This window comes from Mesoplodon densirostris, chromosome 16, assembly GCF_025265405.1.
Source record: "Mesoplodon densirostris isolate mMesDen1 chromosome 16, mMesDen1 primary haplotype, whole genome shotgun sequence".
Lineage (NCBI taxonomy): Eukaryota > Metazoa > Chordata > Mammalia > Artiodactyla > Ziphiidae > Mesoplodon > Mesoplodon densirostris.
Genome location: NC_082676.1, coordinates 33,452,486 through 33,475,602, shown reverse-complemented (window position 1 = coordinate 33,475,602; position 23,117 = coordinate 33,452,486). Strand labels below are relative to the sequence as shown.

General features: G+C 46.7%; 2 protein-coding genes across 6 annotated transcripts in view; both read right to left on the bottom strand.

The window, feature by feature from the left end:
* RSPH10B (radial spoke head 10 homolog B) overlaps positions 1–10,432 on the bottom strand; it is a 37,573-nt gene extending 27,141 nt beyond the window's left edge. For all 4 annotated transcript variants that reach the window (XM_060077743.1, XM_060077744.1, XM_060077745.1 and 1 more), the window contains exons 1-5: positions 10,307–10,432; positions 8,810–9,162; positions 6,039–6,114; positions 3,098–3,166; positions 1,082–1,255 (exon numbers count right to left, since the gene is read on the bottom strand). In XM_060077743.1, coding sequence (XP_059933726.1) covers positions 1,082–1,255; positions 3,098–3,166; positions 6,039–6,114; positions 8,810–9,066 — 576 coding nt within the window. In that variant the 5' untranslated portion in view covers positions 9,067–9,162; positions 10,307–10,432. The remainder of the gene's footprint in view (positions 1–1,081; positions 1,256–3,097; positions 3,167–6,038; positions 6,115–8,809; positions 9,163–10,306) is intronic.
* Positions 10,433–11,476: 1,044 nt separating this feature from the next.
* The window catches only part of PMS2 (PMS1 homolog 2, mismatch repair system component), a 27,982-nt gene continuing 16,341 nt past the window's right edge, over positions 11,477–23,117 (bottom strand). For both annotated transcript variants that reach the window (XM_060078340.1, XM_060078341.1), the window contains exons 11-15: positions 21,587–22,457; positions 18,167–18,334; positions 15,779–15,879; positions 15,044–15,213; positions 11,477–12,554 (exon numbers count right to left, since the gene is read on the bottom strand). In XM_060078340.1, the coding sequence (XP_059934323.1) occupies positions 12,411–12,554; positions 15,044–15,213; positions 15,779–15,879; positions 18,167–18,334; positions 21,587–22,457 (1,454 nt within the window). In that variant the 3' untranslated portion in view covers positions 11,477–12,410. The remainder of the gene's footprint in view (positions 12,555–15,043; positions 15,214–15,778; positions 15,880–18,166; positions 18,335–21,586; positions 22,458–23,117) is intronic.

Genomic DNA, 23,117 nt, shown 5'->3' with positions numbered 1-23,117 from the left:
AAATGGCCTAAAATTGCTTGTTTATTCACTGGTTTATTTCTGTGTGTGTGTGATTTTTCCATCTTCTTCCTCATTATCACGCTAACTTGTTCCTTCTTGCAGCCATCCTGGTGCCTCCATCTAGAAGTCACCATCCCCAACTCCCCCAAATATCTGAACTGATCTGCTTTGAGCTAAAAAACAAAACAACAGAATGTAGAACACAAGGGAACAGTCTAAATCTGAGTAAGGTGATGATTATGAAGATAGACTTTCTTTTTCTTTTGACATTTTCTAAAAACGGTGCTACAGTATTTTATCGTCCTATGTAAACGTGAGACAACAGAACCACAAACAGCAACCTTGCTTCAAAGTACCCATAACCTACACTGCTGGTGAGAGTGTAAACTGGTTTAGCCACCATGGAAAACAGTTTGGCGGTCCTTCAAAATGTTAAACACCAAGTTACCGTAGGACCCAGCAATTCCACCCCTAGGTACATAACCAAAAGAACTAAAAACAAGTACTCAAGTAAACCTTTGCACTCACAGTCTTAGCAGTACTATTCACAGCAGCCAAAAGATGGAAACAGCCCAAATGTCCATCACTGGATGAATGGATCAACAAAATGCGGTCCATCCATACAGTGGAATATTACTCAGCTGTAAAAAAGGAATGAACTACCTACAACACGGAAGAACCTCAAAAACATGATATGTGGTGAAAGAAGCCAGACACAAAAGGTCACATATTGTATGATTCCATTTATACAAAATATCCAGAATAGGTAAACCCATAGAGTGAGAAAGCCGATCGGTGGTTGCCCAGGGCTGGGGAGGTGGGGAGTAACTGCCTAATGGGTATGGGGTTTTATTTTGGGATGATGAAAATGTTTTGGGACTAGATAGAGGTGGTGGGGGCACAATATTGTGAATGTACCAAATGCCACTGAATTGTTCACTGTAAAATGGTTAATTTCACGTGATGTGAATTTCACCTCATAAAAAAAAAAGTGAATATACCCTCCACAGCCCCCCACCTCCTGCTCTCTGTGTTTGCACATCCTATTCATAGCCGGGGGTCGCGTGGCTGCCTCACCCACCTTGCCGTGTCTCTTGCCATGGCACCAGTGGCCGATGTAGGACACAGGGTGTGTGCTGCACTTGAACAGGCCGAATCCGTGTCTTATGCCATTGACCACTTCTCCTTCGTAGGTGCTGCCGTCTGGCCACGTGTAGACGCCATGGTTCATGGGGATGTTTTTCACAAAGTCCCCCTAGGGAAAAATGGTCATCAGTGTGGCAGAAAGAAGGCAGTGGAGAGATCCCTCATCTTGTGGGCTGCTGGAGATGCGGATACCACACCGGTCTCTCCTCCCTTGAAAACGGCTGAATACCCCCTCCAGCTCCCACCCGCCTCCTCCCATCTCTACACATCCCATCCTCCCACACCTGGTCCCTCCACCGGGCAGAAGCCCAGGTGGAATGAGCTATCGGGAAAGTTGTGTGCAGACTAAGCTCGAAGAAGTCAGCAGGTGACGTGGTACAGTGGTGGTTTCCAAGCCTGGCCTTGAGAATTTTGGATTCTGGAACCTGCCTCGAAGGCAGCTAATTCACTGGGTTCCAGTGTTACCCCCAGGAGATGCTGACGATTAGCCAGGCTCAGGGATCACTGGTGGAAACCCTAATATACTGCAGACACACCAGCCAACCACCTGCCCCAAGATGAGCGGCCAGCATGCGGTCCCCCGACACCTCAGCCCAGAGTCATTGGGTTCTTTTCCGGGAACATGAATTCCTGGAGGCAAGGTCCCAGCAGAGGTCCCAAGGGGCCACCCAACCTCCTGGAGGATGCTTCTGTGAGAGCCTGAATCCTGCACATAAACCCTCCCCTGACTGGGTGTTTGTGTGTCTGTGATGGGGGTGGGTCTGTGTCTGCAAGAATGAGCCCCACCTGACCTTCCAGAGCTGATGAACCAGAGGTTCAGACCAGGAGGCAGGGCTTGGGGGCAGGGGGGAGTTTCCCGGGAAAGACTGGCCTGAAACGGCAGTTGGGACCTAATCCTCTGGCCTCCCTGGACCTCGGCTGTTCTCTCCCCTCCGTGACAATGAAGGTGGACCCTCCCCTCACTCTTCTCCAGCCTCATCTCCCACTGCCCAGTCCACTTAGCTGCCCACCTGGCCCAAACGTGCCTCTTTCCCTCACCTGGCTGTTGTTTGCATGTGAGCCTTATATCCCCTGCTTTAAATACTTTCATTACGACTTATGAACACCATCGCGTTAGCAGCTCTGCAACTGTGATTTTCAGGGCAGCGTTTCAGGCCCACATGCACTGTAGAGGCACCGGTCTAAAAATACACATTCCCCGACCCGGCAAGACCGTTAAGTGAGGCCCAAACGCAGCACAAGCAGCCAGTAGAGATAGCTAGATCTGAGTGAGTGGGTATGGTTTGGTCTCTAGAGAAAAACGGTACAGAAGAGAGTGTATAACAAACTATTTATGGGGATTCCCTGGTGACACAGGGGTTAAGAATCCGCCTGCCAGTGCACAGAACACGGGTTCGAGCCCTGGTCCAGGAAGATCCCACATGCCGTGAAGCAACTAAGCCCGTGAGCCACAACTACTCAGCCTGCACTCTAGAGCCCACGAGCTACAACTACTGAGCCCACGTGCCGCAACTACTGAAGGCTGCACGCCTAGAGCCCATGCTCCACAACAAGAGAAGCCACTGCAATTAGAGGCCCACGTACCACAACAAAGAGTAGCCCCCGCTCGCCGCAACTAGACAAAGCCCACGCACAGCAACGAAGACCCAACGCAGCCAAAAATAAATAAAATTAAATCTTAAAAAAAAAAAAAAAACTATTTGTGTTTGCAAAAAAAATGGGAGAGGCTGAAGAGTACCTCTAGAATATACAAACGAAACTGGAAACTGGTGACAATTTACAGAGGGTCCCCTGCGGTACCAACTAACTTGTCACCTCTGTTCTTTGGTTCTATGGATATTTTTTAACCCATGTGCTGAGTTACTTTTATGAAACTAGTATGTTTAATTGTGGGAACCTGACCATTAAATCACATAATTCATTTAGATCTATAACATACTATACGCTTTACCTCGTATTTCAATCCATCAGCCCAGACGTAAGTCCCCCGTCCATGCATGAGTCCTTCTGAAAACGTACCCTTTGAAACAGAGCAACAAAGCGTTAGGCCCAATCTTGATTTACACAACTGCCACCCAGGGATTCAGCTTTTAAAATGGAAACATGTTCCACAAATATGCTTGTCTAGTGTTCAGCTGGGAGCTGGCACCACACTGGCGTCCATCCTGTTCTACAAAGGATCTGAGGAGGAGTCCAAAAAAACCCAGTTCCCTGAAACTGACACTAGGCAGTGCTGCGCAGTTGTTACACTGAGCTGTAAATTCAGCCTTCCTCACCTAATTAAGCTGTTGGAAAACTCTAGAGTTCAAAAGAACTCATATGCTTTGGGCTTTGCATTTCAAAGTTGAAGGGTCTTTTGAAAATTATTTAGACTAGATTAAAACCATTATCTGGATATCAGAAATTATGACATTTGTCAACGTCACACTTTGTTTTCCCTTACTGGGAATTATCAGTACGTGTGAGCGTGTGTGTGTATTGACACAAACACAGGTATACATAATGTACAGTTGTCCATATGGTTCATTTAGAGTGTCTATTGTTAATGTATAGGAACTAGTTGTTAAAAACTTCACACACCTGAATGTCGCAGTGCAATCAGAGAAAACGCATATAACATTACACCCAGTTCTTCCTGGGAATCACTTCTTTAGAGGAGGTGGTGAGGTCAGGGGTTGATGACTGGAGAGAACCGAGAATCTATGTAAACAGTGCCCTGACGCAGTGGTTCTAGACTCGACTGTGCATCAGAGCCACCGGGGTAGGGGGAGGTGAAAGCACAGATTACTGGGCCCGCCCTGCACACTGGAGCTTCTGATTCATCACAAGTTCTGGGCTGGGGCCCAAGAATTTGTACTCTGTACAAATTCCCAGGTGCTGCTGCTGGTCCTGGGAACACACTTTAAGAACAACTGCCTTAACTTCACTAGCGAGAAGGTCCGTTATATCATCCATCCAGGTGAACCTGGCCACACATCAGGCAGGGCTGGCACTCAGGGAAACTGGGGGCAGCCAGAGATCTTCCAACTGCAGGCTGAGGCTCCCGTTTGGATTATGGAATCAATCGTGGTAGCAAGAAGCAGAGTTTTGTTTTGTTTAACAGAGTATTGATAGAACAGAAAGGATCACGCTTCATCTACATGGGAAGGGCAAGTGTTTCATGAAATGTTTGTTTTCAAGTTTTCTCTTTAGGAAATTGTGATCTAAACATGTGACCAACACAGGTCTGACCCCTGTGGGTCGTGGGGCTACTGGGTCGTTCCACTGGGTCTGCCTCCTTCACCATTTAAAGGAGATCCAACTGATGATTACTTTCAGTCGGAAGAATCTGAGTCTAAGGAAAATATGCAAAGTTTACAAAGCAGGTAGCTGGCAGCGAGGAAGGGGGCTCCTCCAGAAATAAAGGGGTGTTTGCCTCTCATTAGTGGGAAGGGCAAAGCTGCCTGGCCGGGCTTGAGCTACCAGGTGACTGCATACCTGAGGACACCCAGGGTTAGCAGGAGCTGTGATCACATCCTCAGCAGCCCGGGCGGGGTTTATCCCGTGTGGTCAAGCACTAGGTATCTTTGAATGGTATACACACTGGTGCCTTGTAGAAGCACCACAGCGGTGAAGGAAGATTCTCATCAGGATAAAGAAACACTATAAAGGCCAGAACTGGCAGAGGCCAGACGGGACAGTCATTTTAATGAGTATCATCCAGCCATAATAAATGGTGTGGGTTTTTTTTGTTTTGTTTTGTTTATGGCCAGCTGCATGGCTTGTGGTATCTTAGCTCCCTGACCAGGGACTGAACCCGGGCCCTCAGCAGTGAAAGTGCAGAGTCCTAACCACTGGACCACCAGGGAATTCCCATAAATGGCATTTTTAAGAGTTTTCATAACACAGGAAAATGAACATGTTATATGTTCATGGGAAAAATCAGGATACTGAAACCTGTGCCTTTTGACCTCAACTACAAAAATCTGTTCTCCTATAATCAGCACACGTTCCCTGGATAATCTGAACGAATGGATGAATGACTACGGCCACTGTAGCATCATTGATAAAGACAAAAAATGAAAACACCCCAGAAGTATCTAATAATTATGGCATAGTTCTGAATGGTAAATTAGAGCACTATGCAATATTTTAAATAATTATGGAAGAGGGAATGGGAATTTAGTGCTTAATGGGAACAGGGTTTCAGTTTGGGATGATGAAAAAGTTCTGGAGATGATGGTGGTAATGGTTGTTCAACAATGCAAATGTACTTAATGCCACTGAAACTAACACTTAAAAATGGTAAGTTTAATGTACATTTTACCACCAACAAACTTTTAAGTTATGGAAACCATACATTAATACAGCAATGTATTCATAACTGAAAAAAGATTCAAGGTGTTCTCTACAAAATTAATACACCCATGTAAAAACACCGATCCATCCATTCAAGAAATAAAAGAGGAACTTCCCTGGCAGTCCAATGGTTAAGACTCCTCACTTCCATTGCAAGGGGTGTGGGTTCGATCCCTGGTCGGGGAACTAAGATCTTGCAAGCCACGCGGCAGCCGCCCCCCGGAAAAAAAAAAAAAAAAAAAAAAAGAGACACATCAAATTGAAAACATTTATGGCAAAAGGATACTGGGATTTTTACTCTTTGTTTTTTACTTTAGTGACCTTAGTGTTGTTTGTACAAAATAAAACTTGGCAAAAGGAAAAAATCTAAAATGACTACTTTGTACTAAAGTAGTCATGTTTTTACCTTAAAATATGTACTCAGGGTTCAAAATAAAATCAGCATCAAGTACTTCCAATTTCTTTTGAGGAATCAGTGGACTTTCTGAAGATGAAAATCTAAAATTATCACCCTGCACTGTCTGCCCTGCTCAGTCCCAAAAGGTATAACTCACGTGGTAGGTACAGCCTCCTTGAAAGATGGCAAAGCCTTCTCCCTCATACAGTCCACGGACTTTTTCCCCTTCATAGCTACAATGAAATAAAGATCAAGGCAATGAATCATGTGAGCACACCTCAGTGACTGTGTGTTAAAATACGTAATGAACATCAATGAAAAAGCACAAATATCTCACATTCACTCAACAAGCATTCCCCACCGAGGACCACTGTGTGCCTGCCCCCTTCTAAGTACCAGGGCTGCAACTGTGAACAAGTTCCTGCCCTCGGGAGTTTATGGTTCAAAGAGGAGAGACAGGGCTTCCCTGGTGGCGCAGTGGTTGAGAGTCCGCCTGCTGATGCAGGGGACACGGGTTTGTGCCCCGGTCCGGGAAGATCCCACATGCCATGGAGCGGTTGGGCCCGTGAGCCATGGCTGCTGACCCTGCGCGTCCGGAGCCTGTGCTCCGCAACGGGAGAGGCCACAACAGTGAGAGGCCCGCGTACCGCAAAAAAAAAAAAAAAAAGAGGAGAGACAGACAGTAAAAAGGAAACAAATGAACAAGATAATTCTAGATCGCGTTCAGTTTTTGTGAAAGAAATGATTGGGGAATGTGATCAGGAGTAAGGAGACGGCTACTTATAACAAAAAACCTGGAGAAGAGGATCCCCAGGAAGAGGAAACAGCAAGTGCAAAGGCCCTGAGGCAGGAAAGAGCCTGCCGGCTCAAGTTCAGCTGCACAGCTGGACCACACTGAGTGGGCGAGCAATGGATGGGAGGGAGACCAGGGGAAGAAGAGGCTGGGCTGTGATAAAGACTTGCTATAAAACTGAAAAGCTCTAGGAGGAATCATGAGAGGGTTTTAAGAGGTGGGTTGGACAAGACCAGATTTACGTCTTAAAAAGATCACTGCAGCTGCCGTGGAGAACGGACTGTGTGTGTGTGGGGAGCTAACTGCCAGGAGGGAGTAGTGGGAGGGGAGAGAGATGGAGGCATATGGAATATTCTGGACAGTTTTCTGTCTGGGGTGATGAAAACATTCTGAAAATGGGTAGTGGGGATTGTTGCATGACATGGTGAGTGTATTTAATGCCTCTGGATTTATACTTAAAATGGTTACAATAGTACATTTTATGCTATGTGTATTTTACTATGATAATATTTAAGATTTTTTAAGATATATTCTGGACATAGAACCAACAAGGCTTGCTTACGTGCTGCCTTTGCGGAAGGGAGGTACCGAGAACAGCACCCAGATTTTTAGTTCAGCACCAAATGGATAATGTGTGATGTGTCACCTAGCTCGCCTCTAGGCTCTGAGGTAAGTGAGGTGGAAAACAAATGGACCTGTGATAGCTATGACCACACTGGGCTTATTCCAAGAATCCAAGGAAGAGTAAACATCAGAAAACCTATAAATATAATTAATGATATCAGCAAATCAAAGAAGAAAAACCATGTTTATATCAAGATGCCAGAAAAGTATTTGATAAAATTCAGCAATCATTTTAAAAAAATTCTACTTAATGGCAGTCACTATGGAAAACAGTAGGGAGGTTCCTTAAAAAAACTAAAAATACAGTTACCATGTGATCCAGCAACCCCACTCTTGGGCATATATCCAGAAAAGACAGAAATTCTAATTCAAAAAGATACATGTACCCCAATGTTCATAGCAGCACTGTATACAATAGTCAAGCCAGGGAAGCAACCTGTGTGACCACTAGGCTGTTGTGGAAATGACAGAAGGTGACGTCCGAGACTAGGTTGTAAAAGACAGAGGCTCCCAAAGCTTGCTCTCTCTTGATCACTCTCCAGGGAAGCCAGCTGCCATGCTGGCAGGACACTCAAGCAGCCCTGCGGAGACAGTCCACGTGATGAGGAACTGAGACTGACGGCCACTCCAGGGAGCCACTGCGGAAGACTGCCCAGCCGGCCAAGCTTTTAGACAAACCCGGGCTGACATCCTCGCTGAACCTCCCGAGATCCTAACCCAATGCCATCCAGCATCCAGCAAAGCTGCTGCCAGACTCCTGAGCCCCATAAACTACGTGATATTTATTGCTTTAATTGTCATGTTTTGGGGTGACTTGTTACATAGATAATTAATACAGGGAGTGATGTAAACCAAGTCAGCATTAGGAAGGTATATCTACGAGGCCTGGGGAGAGAGGCTAGAAGCAGGGACTCTTTAGGAAGTGAATCCAATGGCCCAAGCAAGAGGTATGAAGACAAGTCTGTGCATAGCGAAAAGGACGAATGAGAGAAGCATGGAGGAAAAAGAAACACAAAAGGCAGGGGGAGGGAAGAGATTAGTTCTGCGACTTGGAGCCTGGATGCCCTGATAGAAACAGGGACCAAGGGAGGAGCCAAAGGCTGGGAGAGAAACAGCAACGTTTAGAGGAACCTTCTAAGGCACGAATACTCATTTATTTCCCCCCATTAAGAACCTTAGGCTCAGAAAGGTTCGGCGATGGGGCTGATGTCCTAGAGCTAAGACTCAAATCCAGATCATGGTACTTCAAGTCCTGCAGTCTTTGCGTTGGGACACAGAAAGTTTGAAGTCCAGTGGACGATGTCCACTAGGGAGGTAAAAATCTGAACCTAAAACTCTCAGAGAGAGAACAGTGCTAAAGACATAGATGTTTACCGTCATCTAGGGAGACGAAGTAAAGCTACAGTAAGAGATTATCAAGAGACAGAGAACAGAGAGCATGAAAGTCATAGAAAAGGGAGCATGGACGACGCAGCTCATTAAAATCACCTTTCAAAAGAAAAAAAAATCACCTTTCTACTATGAGTTTAGTCAGAATGGGCTCTTCATACAGGGTGGTATCTTCATTCAGCAGATCATCATTTTTGCACTCTCTCTTGAGTCCTGGTTCTTTGAGCTGCATGTCCAACGGTGGCACAGCGCCTGGGGACATATCTTGCCTAGCAGCGTTGCCATCTTGTTTGGAAAACTCTGTATAATCGGAGAGAGATGAGGGAGAGCAGGCCAACTTATCCTCTTTTTTATCTGCTCTTTTCTTTTCTTTCACCATTGCCTTTAAAGACCTAAGGTTTGCTTTATATAGGTAAGTATCAAATGACTCCTTTGGCTGAAAGCTGTTTGTTTTCAAGGCGTTGATGAGTTTTATCTGAAAAATAAAAATTATGTCTCGCTTTACAACGCCAATGTCATTATCATTCTCTTCCTACAGCCTGAAAAATTAATTACAAGTATCGAGTCTCACCAGTTTATAAAAATAATACTATTTCAATATTGCATTGGTTGTTTCCTAAAATTTTTTAAATTGGAACCACCATCTACCACTTCTTTTCAAATAGTGCTCCAGTAAGAAGAGCAATCCTGTGTGTGAATAATACCGATTTAACCTCTAAAATCTTACAGGCCACCAGTTCATACTTTAAAAGCCCGTCTCTTCGTATGTCAGCATGGCAAAGTGCTCATGAGCTGCATTGCCCCTTCCCAGCTGTTACTTGATGTCCTTCTGCTTCAGTTGTCAAACAGGAATAACAGCACCTTGTCTGGGTATAAGGATGAGATGATGCACAAAATCCCTATGGATCAGTGTGCACAATCAATAATGAAGTGATTATTTTTTCACTTTCCTGTTTTTGAACTTGAAATCATCGGCTACCTACTCCCTAGGACAGCACTGCCAGGGTCAAGCAAAAAATCTTGTGCTAATTATTTGCCCAAGGTCTTAGAGCTGAGGCACAGGGCTCCAAAGCCACAGTTTCTGTAGCCTTCCCAAACTGGCCCCACTGAAGACATCCCGGTGCATCAAGCAGGACGCACAGGTGAGTCCCGGGGTGCAAGGCAAGGTCCCTCTTCACGTGCCTGCGGGGTGCAGTGGACGCCCCATGCCCTCTTCTACCTGCATGGCATCCTCTGACATCCTCCCGCTCACCCCACCTCTAGGCTCTGCTCTCACCATGGTCCGGCTTCCCTCTTCCTCAAGACTCCATGACACTTCCCTGCCCTGCACACCCCACTCCACGACTGTCAGCGAAGCAAGCTGCTCTCGCTTCTAAGCTCTCCTTTACCATAGGCTTTCTGGTCCTCCATCATTGAAGCCTGAGCTGCTAATAGAGCAAACTTACTTTCTCGTGGCGTGTTTCCTATTAACTTTTGTATATCTTCTGTTCTCCCTGCCTTTAGACTCTATCATCGACCGTTGACCTTCCTCGCCGCATAGGAGGGGCACGCATTCTCTGAGCTGGGGGTTCCAGCTCGGTCCTTACCCCTTCCCAGGGCGCTCCCGGCCTACCGCGCACCTGCTCGGGTCCTCGGAGGCCGAGGAAGAGCCGGACCTGGCCCTCATGTCCGTCGCAGCGCAACCATGGCCACCGGCCTGGGACCCTGGGACCCCGGGTCCCCGCGGGGGAGCTCACCTCGCTGGGGACGCTGTGGGGCTCCGCCAATCCCGGACGGAGGCGGCGCGGCGTCCTGGTCCTACCGGTCTCCAGGGAAGCGCGGGCCCCGCCCCGCTCTTAAAGGGGCCGCCGCGCGTGCTCAGCCCTTAAAGCAGAGCTCTGAAGCTGGAAGCACCTGACCAGGGTTTTCCCAGCTCTACTAATCACCGCGCGCGAGGCCTCTCTCAGCCTTTATCTTCGCTGTAACACTAGAATAACTCAGGTGTTACTTTTTCATTATGGCCCTAAATGAATTACCCCCAAAATAGTGGCTTAAAGCAACACAAGTTTATCATCTCACAGTTCTGTAAGTTAGGAAACCAGCAGGACTGGTTCCTTTGGCGGCTCCAGGGGAGAATCTATGTCCTTGCCTTTTCCAGTTTCTAGAGGCCGCCTTCCTCCATCTTCGAAATCAGCAACGTTCCTCTCTCTGGCCCAGCTGGGAAAATTCTCCACTTTTCAGAAGCCACGAGCTAGACGGGGCCCACCCAGCCAACCCAGGGTACTCGTCCCATCTCACCACCCTTCCCTTACACCTGTGGCGCCCCTTGGCCACGTAGAGCAGGTTTTCAAGGGTTCTGGGATAAGGACAGGTGGTCTCTGGGGAAGGCCTGCCTCCCACAAACCCCAATATGCAGAGTTCTTGCAAATATTAAATCTTTCGGACAGGTCCACCAGTGCAGTGCTTGCACAAGTGGCAATGATCATTACTTGACTGTCTCCTTACACCTAAGGAATTCTAAGTTTGTAAATGGAAGGAAGCCCACTGTCTGGGCAAAGAGGTCAAGAGCAGGGTGTGGGTGGGAGGTCCACACTGGCCACTGTACCCCAACTGCCATCTGGACCCCGCAGAGGGCATTTTTACTTCCATTTCTGGCAGAGTTCAAATGGGACGAGACTCCATGAAAAACCATTTGACAACAGACAGGGATTCTTCCACCTCCAGTACCAGTCAGTAACTAGACCATCTTGCAGTTCACACTCCCAGAAAACCAAATCACAGCATCAAAGTTACAGAAAAATCAAAGCCTTTTATTTCCCCTTGCCTACAACGCTCTTTACCACCCTGGCTGCAGCGGGGAACATTAAAAAATAGAGACCCCCAGGAGTGCCCTGGTGGCCTACTGGTTAGGATTCCGGGCTTTTGATGCCGTGGTCTGGGTTCAATCTCTGATCAGGGAACTGAGATCCCGCAAGCAGTGCGGCGCAGCCAAAAACAAACAAACAAACAAAAAAAGAGACCTCACCCTACCTGGTCGATTTCTTCCAGCTGGACAGAGAGTATCCCTTGGGTTTTTTTTTTGGATTATCTTCTAAATTTAATATGCATCAGGGTTGAAAATGACTAACTCAAAAGGACCATAATTTTCAATTTATGAAGTTAAACCATTATGGGCTTAATCATCATTAAGAGCTGAAAGTGGCAGGCTAAAATACGTCGGGCCAGAGCAGAAGTCTAGGTGACTTCCAAAGTGTTCTCTTTTTGTAAAACATGCTCTTGCTGCTACACACCACACACACACACACACACACACGTCTGTTCAAATGTGAAACAAAAAATGTTGCAAGCAATGCTCCATATGGATTGAAAAAGTTCTCAAGATCACTTCTAAATGGACCTGATGCATTTTTAAATGGCAGGTTCATTTAGAAACAAACCCCAAAAATGGTTACTTAAAACTCTGCCTTGCAAAACAGAAAAATCTGCAATAAGATCAATAGCTCTTTAAAATGAGGAATGTTAGGGCTTCCCTGGTGGCGCAGTGGTTGAGAGTCCACCTGCTGATGCAGGGGACACGGTTTCGTGCCCCGGTCCAGGAGGATCCCACATGCCGCGGAGCAGCTGGGCCCGTGAGCCATGGCCGCTGAGCCTATGTGTCCGGAGCCTGTGCTCCGCAACGGGAGAGGCCACAACAGTGAGAGGCCCACATACCGCAAAAAAAAAAAAAAAAAAAGAGAAATGTTGTCAGTTTTGAGAAATGATGTCCAGATTGGCAATGTGTCTCATGGTGGGCCTTCCGTGGGGACAGTTCCAGGGATGGTCCATCTCCCCCATGTGGGTGATGAGTTTCTTCATCTCACTTGTGTTAAGAGCAGTTCCAATCATCACCTGCATGTGAGACATGATGGCTTACATTAAAGTTTTACTGGTTTTTGGTTAGAAAAGCAACTCTTCAGAAGCCCTGTTCTCTACAAAGAGGCTGGACAAGATTACAACAAAAGCAACAATTCCCTGAAAGGTCCTCCCCGAAGAACCATACCCTCTAGTATCTCAGCCCTCGGCCTCTTTGTGAAATCCGGCCCCTCCGTGGCTCGGTCGTGGCAGCATATCCTCAGGAGAGACGCCGACCACTCCCGTCCAGGACCAACCAGTCTCACCAGCTCCACCAGCATCCACATCCCAGCCGCCCTGATCTCCCACAATGGCGACTGCAGCGGCCTCCTGACGGGCCCCCCCACTTTCCTCCTCCTCGCTTCAACTCGTCTTCCACTCGCGGCCAGTGATTCCTTTTAAAGGCGCGTCAGATCACGTGGCTCCTCTTCGAAGCCCCACCCCCCACCTGGATAAAAGCCCAAGTGCATCACCTGACTTGGCCCTCACTGGCCTTAGTGCTCACACCTGCGAGCAAGCAGCCCTTCCGCCCCCACTGCAGCCACACCAGCACCCCCTTGCCTCTAGTACAAGCCCACAAAGCGAGTACCTGCCTCAGGACCTTGTCACTGGCTGTGCCCTCTACCCAGGATATGCTTCCCTCATATATCTGCATCTCTCATGTTCCCTCTCCCGCAGGCTGCCGCTCAAATGTCCCTGCCTCCTCGCAATGAAACAGCTCACCCTGTCTGTCCTCTGTAGCCCTCGGGCTGTGCCTGAGCACCCAGGAGAGGCTACTTCAGTTGGGTGCTCAGGGAGGCCTGAGGATGGGAGGGGGCCAGGTGGGCAAAGAAGGCGTGCGGAGCGGGGCATCCAGGCAGAGGGACAGCGGGCGAGGACTTGAGGCGGGGAGATGGTGTGGCAGGCGTGGCTAGAGCCGAGCGTAGGACACGGGGCCCATGGGTGCAGCAGGACAGCCCGCCCCCGTCAGCCCATGTGCCGCGTGGAGATAGTGCTGCAGCACCAGGGACCCGCCAGCGTGGGGACTGAGGAGCAGCCCATGGCCCCAAAGATCTCTGCGTCACACGAGGACACAGCATTGTGAACACCTGGCCATCAGCACAGGCCGGGCCCAGCTCTGACGCCTACCCCCGACTCCAGGATGGGAAGATCAAGGTTAGGCCTTTATCAAAGAACCATCTGTGGCTGAAGTCAGGTCCTGGGCCCTATTCTCTCATCAAACTCTTGCCTGGAGGAATTTCATCCAATGCCATGACCGTAACTTAGAAAACCTAAACCTTTCTCTCCAGCACTGACACTTCCCCTGGCTCTGCATTCACTGACGTGACTGTTCTCAGACATCTCCTCTCACGTCTAATAGGATCTCAAATACAACGTGTCTAACAGAGAATGCTGAACCCCACCGCCCCCAAAGGTGAAAATGCTGCAGCCCTTGCCCCACCTCCCTCATTTCCATTGTGACACCCCCTCTGTGGTCTCTTCCCCATGGTCACCCTCCAGCAACTCCTGACACGTGCAGCGCAGACGCCCAGGTTCGGACCAGGATCCCAAGGACCCACTCCCATCCTGGTCCCCCACCCCAGTCACACGGGGTCAGCCTCTGGCTTCGCCAAACACCCCGAACCTTGGCACTTGCTATTTCTTCTATCTGGAAAGTTCTTTCCCAAGGGGCTCCAGCTCACCTTCCAAGCGTCAGCTGGGAGGTCACCTTCTCAGTCAGCCTCACCCCGACCACCCACCTCGCTTCCTGGTGCTCGCTCCCCACCCCCATACTGTTTTCTTTACCGAACTTGTATCTGAGGCTGCCGTTATTAATGTTATGTCCACTTCCCCCACTAAACTATAAGCTCCACGAGGGCAAGGACCTCATCTGCCGACCTGTGCCCCCAGCACCCGGACCAGGGCCGGCCACCCAGCGGGGGCTCAAGGGGTCTCTGCTGAGTGAATGAAGGGGTGGGCCTGGTGATGCAAACACACGTGCTCTGCTTTGACGTCAGGCTCATCACCAATCACTACTATCGTTTTCTAGAACCAGTCTGAGCAGCAGCAGCCAGACAATATGTAGTGTCTGCCCTTGGGGCTCCTGTGAAAAGCGAGCTGACTGCAGGGTTCTGGATAATCTCGTGCAGGGCCCTTGAGGGCTGGCAGCACCTAATCTTTACCCACCAGTGTCATTAATGCCCATAAGGTCCATAGACGAACAACGTGGATACCCAGCTAACTGCGTGGGAGCGATGAAAGCTCTGAGGACACTGCTTCAGGGACGCTGAGAAAGAGCAGTAATTATGGGTCGGAGGTCTGACCTAAGGCAGACGTGAAGGGCTTATGTGTTACAATGGCTGAGGACAATGGGACTCTACGTACACAGCCCAGAGCGACCATCACCCACATTTAATAAGGCTGACAAGTCAGGGCTAAACTGAGAACTTCCAAGGCCCATGAGCTGGAGGAGACCCACCAGGCTCCTGCAAAGAAGATTTACTTACAGACTTCCGACAGGCCCTGGAGGCAAACATCTGCCTGACCCGGGAAGGCCGGCACATGACACCGGGGCTGTCGCTCAGCATGAAGATCAGTTCATCTACGTCCTGGGGTCCAAAGGTCCAGCTTTTACTAGTTGGCAAGGAAATCAATTTAGCTCTTTCAGTGACCGGCGCTAAAAGAAGAAAATTTGGAGAAAAAGCCATCATTTGAAAAATCCGTTTCATTTGGGTGCTATTTGTAAGGAACATCTGAAAGAGAGGGCAGAAGCAAAACGCTTTTGGGGGAAACCATGTTCTTCTCTTGTAAAATGCGCTGAAGTGTATGACCTCAAAGATCGTTCTTGGGCTTCCCTGGTGGTGCAGTGGTTAAGAATCCGCCTGCCAATTAAGGGGACACGGGTTCGAGCCCTGGTCCGGGAAGATCCCACGTGCCGCGGAGCAGCTAAGCCCGTGCACCACAACTACTGAGCCTGCACTCTAGAGCCCGAGAGTCACAACTACTGAAGCCCGCACACCTGGAGCCCGTGTTCCGCAACAAGAGAAGCCACCGCAATGAGAAGCCCGCGCACCGCAACGAAGAGTAGCCCCTGCTCGCCGCAACTGGAGAAAGCCTGCGTGCAGCAACGAAGACCCAACACAGCCAAAAATAAATAAATAAGATAAATAAATTTATCAAAAAAAAAAGATCGTTCTCAGCTCTAAAAGGACACAGTGCTACAGTCCTAAGTAATAACTTACCGTCTTCATCGATAACAAACTCAAAGCCATTCTTTCTGAATATTTCCAGATTTTCTATTAGAACTGCTTCATTGACAGCCGTTAAGTTGAGAGTCTGAGGTCTGAAAAACAGAGACCCAAACTAGACCTTGAAGTCAAACATTTGGCTCTAAAGCAGAAATGAAACTAAAACAAAAATTCTGTGATTCTTTGCATTTCAAAAAGCAACACAAATAACATGCTTTCAGCTATGAGCCTCTCCTGTCACAAAACTCTGAGCATTTCCTTTTAATTTCTTTTTTTTAAAGTTCTTTTTAGAAGTTAGAGTAACTCCAAAAGTGGTCTGCCTTTCCTCAATCTGCCATACCACCCCAATGACTATCTTTTTTAAAATTCTCTTCTCCAAGATAACGATATGACCTAAAAATGCTATTTTTCCTCCTCACAATAAAGACAATTTGAAAAGTTGGGTTCAGTCACTACAGACGTTTGAAAACAGAAGAAACAGCATCTGTTTTGCTATCCTGCTCCTTCTGCTTGCATTCTTTTTTTTAAAAGATTTTTTTTTTGATGTGGACCATTTTTAACGTCTTTATTGAATTTGTTACAATATTGCTTTTGTTTTATGTTTTGGTTTTTTGGCCCCAAGGCATGTGGGATCTTAGCTCCAGGGATCAAGCCCATACGCCCTGCACTGGAAGGCGAAGTCTTGACCACTAGACTGCCAGGGAAGTCCCCCCTTCCTGCATTCTTTATCCATCCATCTCTCCTCTTGGATTTACTGAGTGCTTAGTAAGACAGACACTGCTAAAGGCAGGAGATATAAAGCTGAGCAAACACAGACCCATTCTCTGCTCTCATGAAACAAATAGTCTAGTGGGGGAAAAAAGACATTGATCAAACAGTCAAACAAACAAATTGTAATTACAAACTACACTGAGAATCAGGAAGAAGAGACACCCAGGGCCATAGGAGCACAGAGCATGTGAGACTTGGCCTGGAGAGAGAGGGAATCAGGAAAGGCTTCTCTGAGGAAGTGACCTTTGAGCTGAGATCTGGGGCTGAGTGGCAGTTATCAGGTGATGGGGTTGAGGGGTGGGTGCAGGGCCAAGTATTCTAGGCAGAGACAACAGTCTGTAAAAAGGCCCTAGGATGGACCACGGATGTTCCCAGAGCCACACACAAAGATCTGCTTCATTCTGCTTAATGGCTCTGTAGGAATTCATCAGGCCTGTCAAGGGAGAAGGAAGGATGGCCAGAGTATAGAGAACAGGAGAAGAGGGCTTAGGAACAGCTGAAGAGGTCACCAGGGCCAAACTATGCAGGGCCGGTAGGAAAGGATGCAGCTGTGGCCTTTATCCTTTCATCCTGAAGTGTGATCCACGTGGGACCCACAGTGGCCTGTGATTATCCAGGTCAACTTGAAATGCCACAAACGAGACCGTACTTACACCAAATGGCTAAAAAATAAACGACCTCTGTAACAGGGGCAGGAATAGCTCAGTACTATACAGTGGCTCATTCAATGTCTTTACTATTACTACTTACTCCTACTGAAAATAAATATAATTAAGCCATTCTGTAGGATACAGAGTACTCAGCAAATAAACGAGGTATGTTTTCCAGCTGAGTGGCTGTTTTAGTGGTAACTTCTTCATGCTGGGATCTGCTGCTTTTGGGATCTGAGTTAATTATGTAGTTTAATTTCCCAAATGAAAATCCAAGACCTCTCCTTATGACTTCGCTTAAGAAAAGACTTCTGGTTTATATGCTACACCATCACACCGCCTTGTAAAATGGTCAGTGTAAAACATTCAATTTGGCAAAAGAGAGATAAATACCAAATTCTGCAGTGACTAATCACTGGAATTGCTCTACCATAGCTGAGGACAGACACACAGGCACTGCTGACCTTCTGAATGTGTGAATTCCATGTACTCTAAGTAGATATACTCTGTACTATAAATTGCTCTTCATCAAAAGGATTTTCTGGCCAACTAGTGATCAGCATTTTTGAACAGCTTAAAAGAACTTTAAGTATCTTTTGATACTTAAAGAATCCATTAGCTGTGTGACCTTGGGCAAGTTATTAAACGTCTCTCAGTTTTATCACCTGTGAGATGTTGGTGGTAATACATAGTAACTACTTCAAACATTTGTGAGGATTAAATATAAATTGCTTCAACAGCGCCTGGCACCAAATAAGCACTCCATAAATGGCAGGTATGACTATTATTACGCAAAAAGTATAAAAATCTGTTGTAAGGATATGTACAGCCAAAAAATACAGATAGATAGATAGATAGGTATAGATAGGTTTAGACAGAGATAGACACACTTATAGCTAACAGATCTTAAACTTGGGGGATGAAAAAACACTGAAAATTCTGAACACTGAAATGAACTTACGCTATAAGCCTTTGACCCTGGAGAACAGTGTGCTGCTGAAGCATCTCGAAGTTGTATTTCTCATCCGTGGCATGCTGGTCCACTATGAAGATATCTGCATTCAGTTTGGTGATGATAAATCCCAAGTTAAACTGACCAATGATTTCCATTTCTGTAAACATCGTTTTGCTGCATGTAGAAAATGTTAATTAGAAGACATTTTAATTTTTTTGTCTGCACTGCACGGCTTGTGGGGTCTTAGTTCCCTAACCAGGGATTGAACCCGCACCCTTAGTAATGAAAGCATGGAGTCCTAACCACTGGACTGCCAGGGAATTCCCATTTTAGAAGACATTTTAAAAGAGTCCTTCTCGCTTATAAAACACTAATAAAAAAGTACAAAAACATAAAATAGACAAAGTCCCTAAAAAATCCCACTTTCTAAGGATAACATTATTCATTCCTCCAACTCTCCAGGTGACATTAGTTACTACTATTAATGATTTGGTCCATATCCTTCCAGACCTTTGACTATACACTGTTTAAAAAAAAAAAAAAAATGGAATCAATTCTTCATACCGTTTCACTCTCATCACTTAACAATGAATCTCAGATATTTTTTCAGACCCATATATAGAGACCTACTTCATTCTTTTTAATGTCCATGTAGGAATTCATTATACGGATGTACCCATTTGTCTGACAAATTTTCTACTGAAGGACACTTCAGTTGTATCCATTTTAAGAAACACAAACAAAGGTGCAACATCCCTGTACATAGATCTTCTCTACTGTGGATGTATCTGTATGATAAATCCCTAGATGTGTTATTATATATGTATGCTTTACTTTGATAGGAGATCTATAAAAGTTTACACTCCCACCAATATGTACAGTTGTCCCTGGGTATATGCAGGTGATTGGTTCCAGGACCCCCAGGATACAAAAATGCACAGATGCTCACATCCCTTACATAAAATGGCACAGTACTTGCATATAACCTATGCACATCCTTCCCATATACTTTAAATCATCTCTAGATTACTCATAATACCTACTACAATGTCAATGCTATGTAAAATAGTTGCCAGCACGCAGCAAATACAAGTTTTGCTTTTTGGAACTTTCTGGAATTTAAAAAAATTTTTCGATCTGCAGTTGCAGGACCAGCAGATACGGAGGGCTACCTGTATATGAGTACCTTTTTGTCAATACTGGATATCAATCCTTCTAATGGGGAGCACTCCCTGCCCCCTGCCCACCCCAGGCTGAGCTTTAGACTTTGTTGGAACAGGCGTGGCTGCATTTCATTCATGAATGAAAATAAGTTGGTTGGAGTAGCAGAGTGCTGGGCCTCCTGCCTGCTGCCAGTAGCTGCCTCGTAGGAGGAAAAGACAAGGGCATCACAGGAGCAAGAGAAGCCGCTGCTCCTGCTGTCTTGCGGTGTCCCTCCAGCGCCCCCTGCTGATCAAGTCTAACAGTGCACGAGGAGAAATGCTTACATGGTTCAGCCTTCAGGACTGCAAAGCAGGGCAAAGAGTGGATTTGGAACTGAGAGGCAATAAACAGGTAACTGGCACAAATACCAACTCCCTGGCTCTGAGACGGCTCCGGTTCCCCAGGCAGATTGCCCACGGGAAGAACCTGTGCCGGCCTGAAGAGCCGGGTCTTCTGTGTCTTCAGGAGGTGTATCTCCCACCATAAACTAGAACCTAGCATCTGGCTTAAAGAAACAAAGTTTTACAGCTTGGTATATTTAGTTATAATTCAAAATGCAGAAACAGGAGCTGGTAAACACAACCTCAATAACTTCACTGCTGCCTAATCTTTAGCTCAATACTTTTTCCTGTGCTTCTCAGGAAAAAGTAAACCTCATTAGACCAATAGCTCAGAACAGAAGTACAGCCAATCCAACAGCCGTGCCCTGAAAGCCAGAAGCCAATGCCAGACCCTTGTGGATGAACTTCTCAATGTGACCTTCTGGGGTACTTGTCAAAAATGCTGATTCCTGGGCTCCACACCCAAGATCCGCCAGATCTACTAAAGCAGAAACACTGGAATCTGGCCATACATAGGTCCTGCTTGTTTAACAAGCTCTCCAAGTGATTCTTAGGCATACCAACATTCAAAAACCATGGTAGGGGCTTCCCTGGTGGCGCAGTGGTTGGGAGTCCGCCTGCCGGTGCAGGGGACACGGGTTCGTGCCCTGGTCCGGGAAGATCCCACATGCCGCAGAGCGGCTGGGCCTGTGAGCCATGGCCCCTGAGCCTGCGCGTCCGGAGCCTGTGCTCCGCAACGGGAGAGGCCACAACAGTGAGAGGCCCGCGTACCGCAAAAAAACAAAAAAAAAAACAAAAAAAAAAACCATGGTAACAGGTAAACAATACATGTTTGCAAACTTAATTAAAATCTCTATTTAAAAATATTTAAGGAACCTGGCTCTCTTCACTGGCTCCCTCTGAGTTCACAACCAGAGAGGTTCATTTCCATTAATTACACACCTTTTAAAAGAACGTTCCTGGAAACCCTTCTCCGTGTAAGCTAGGCACTATGAATAACAAAGAAATTATATAACACTCGGTGAAGAATTTTTTTTTTTTCTGCAGTACACGGGCCTCTCACTGTCGTGGCCTCTCCCGTTGCGGAGCACAGGCTCCGGATGCGCAGGCTCAGCGGCCATGGCTCATGGGCCCAGCCGCTCCGCAGCTTGTGGGATCTTCCTGGACCAGGGCATGAACCCGTGTGCCCTGCATCGGCAGGCGGACTCTCAACCACTGCGCCACCAGGGAAGCCCATGGTGAAGAATTTATAACTGAAATTAGGCAAAGCCTGTGTGGTCCAGGCTAAAAGTGCTATAAAAATGCAACATACTTGCTGAGTTGCACTGTGCACAGGACACAGTACATTTCAGTAACTGGTGACACAAAACAAAGACAAAATTTAAAAAATAAAAACTATTTCAAAAGAATTCATCATTTTTAAGAGTCACAATGTTGGACATGACTACTGTCAAGAAAGTGCTGGTGACCAGTGTTTTCTATTATCTGTATTGTGAAGATTTTTCTTTAAATTGACTTTTTTACTTAGCCTTATCTGATGCAATCTTCTTGAAATCATAGCTTTGATAATGTGATAATTTTTCCTCATACATGTTAAAATGGAAAGATGGGAAATAGCAATGTTCCCCAAAGCTGCCCTGAATTCAATGCAGGGAGAAGTCACCATGGGCTGAAAACCTCCAGGAAAAGGAATAAAATTGGGGTCAAGGCGGCCTTGATTGATTTGGACCGATGGAAAAGATGTGCAGAGAAAATCTAAGGAAAAAAATTCTTGCAAGATTTCAGGCTGCAGAACTGCCTGGTGAAAGAGTTCTTTAAAGAAAATTAATGTGATGGATGTGAGAGGCAAGGAAAAGAAGTTGGCAAGTGGAAAAAGTGTTACCTTATCTCTTTTCTTAGTTCATCTTCTGCTGCTTGATTTTCTCCAGGGCAAATCTTTGCCCGAAACTTCCTATAATTTTGTCCACCTTCTCGTTGCTGTTCTTGCTGACATAACTGCTTTATTCGTTTGGCTAAAGAGCTCATAGAAAAGTCAAGGGGCACTATTTTCTTGTTAATTTCAACAGCTACATCCACCTCGGACGCTGAAGCATTCTGAGTTTTCATAGACTCTGGAGGGACATCGGGATTTAAAGGAACCCCTTCTTTTTTAAAACGCTTTGCGTTTGGGGATGAGAGATGAGTAGGCTGCAGCAAAACTCCAGGTCGGGAGCCGCTTTCTTCGTGGTCTAAGTGGCAATTCGTGCCCGAAAGACAATAGTCAGTTTCAGGTAACTTCTCCGAAGACTCCACATTTTCTTGCGAAAACCCATCTTTGGGGGAGCTTGCCACACGGTCACTTCTGGGGTGGCTGCCCGTTTTTGGGGTGCTGGACCCCTCCTCGGAGCCGGCAGATACGCTGCTGTGCCCCCAGCACTCCTCTGTGTCCACTCTGCCTATCGGGTCACAGGGCCCCTGAGTGGAAGTCATCCCTTCCTCCCGAGGTTCAGAGATGTGCTTCCAGGAGCAGAGGGGCCCTGAAGCGCTAGGAAATGGGGTGCTGCTTTTCTGTCGTGGAGAAATCCGTCTTGGGTCGGTGGCCTTCGGGCCCCGAGACTTGTTCTGCACTGTGTGACGAAGGGAAAAGGCCTCTCTCAGTCTGGAAATGGTCACTGCCCTTTTCTCTTCCCCGCGAGTCCTTAACGGGGCGGGATCATCCTGCTTTTCTGGCACGGGCTTCTCCACCTCTGCCGAATACCTTTTTATTAAGTGACCTAAGCAGATGTGAACAGAGAAGGGCATCAGGGGCTGCGCGGAAATAGAATAAGGGGCTACTTTTACGTGAACAGGCACTTCACAAAAGAGGAGCTCCGAATGGCTGATCCAATGTGTGAACACAGTTCAACGTGAACCATAAAGGAGACATGAATTAAAACCACAATGTGATGCCACTATATCATCAGAACAGTTAAAATTTTTTAAAAAAATGTTTACAAGGCTGAAGATCAAATGGGATGCTTAAATACTGCTGGTGGTGTTGAAATTGGTACAACTGCTTTGTAAAACTCTCTGGGAACATCTAATCTGAACATGCACACCTGTGACCCTGCACTGCTATCCTACCAGAAATGTCTACCTGTGCTGGCCTAAACCATGGATGGGGATATTCGTGACAGCTATATTCATGACAGCCCAATCCTGGAAACAACCCAGTTGACCACAAATAAGTCGTGGTATTTAAATACAACAGAATACTGTACAGCAACGAGAATGAATAAATGAATTGTAACACAGGACTTGGATGAATCTCACATACAAAATATTGAGAGAGAAACCAACGATGGAAAAATGTAAATACTGGATGCCTTCAAATTAGAAACAGATAAAACGAATCCATGGTGTTAGAAGTCAGGAAAACAGTTCCCACTGGGGGT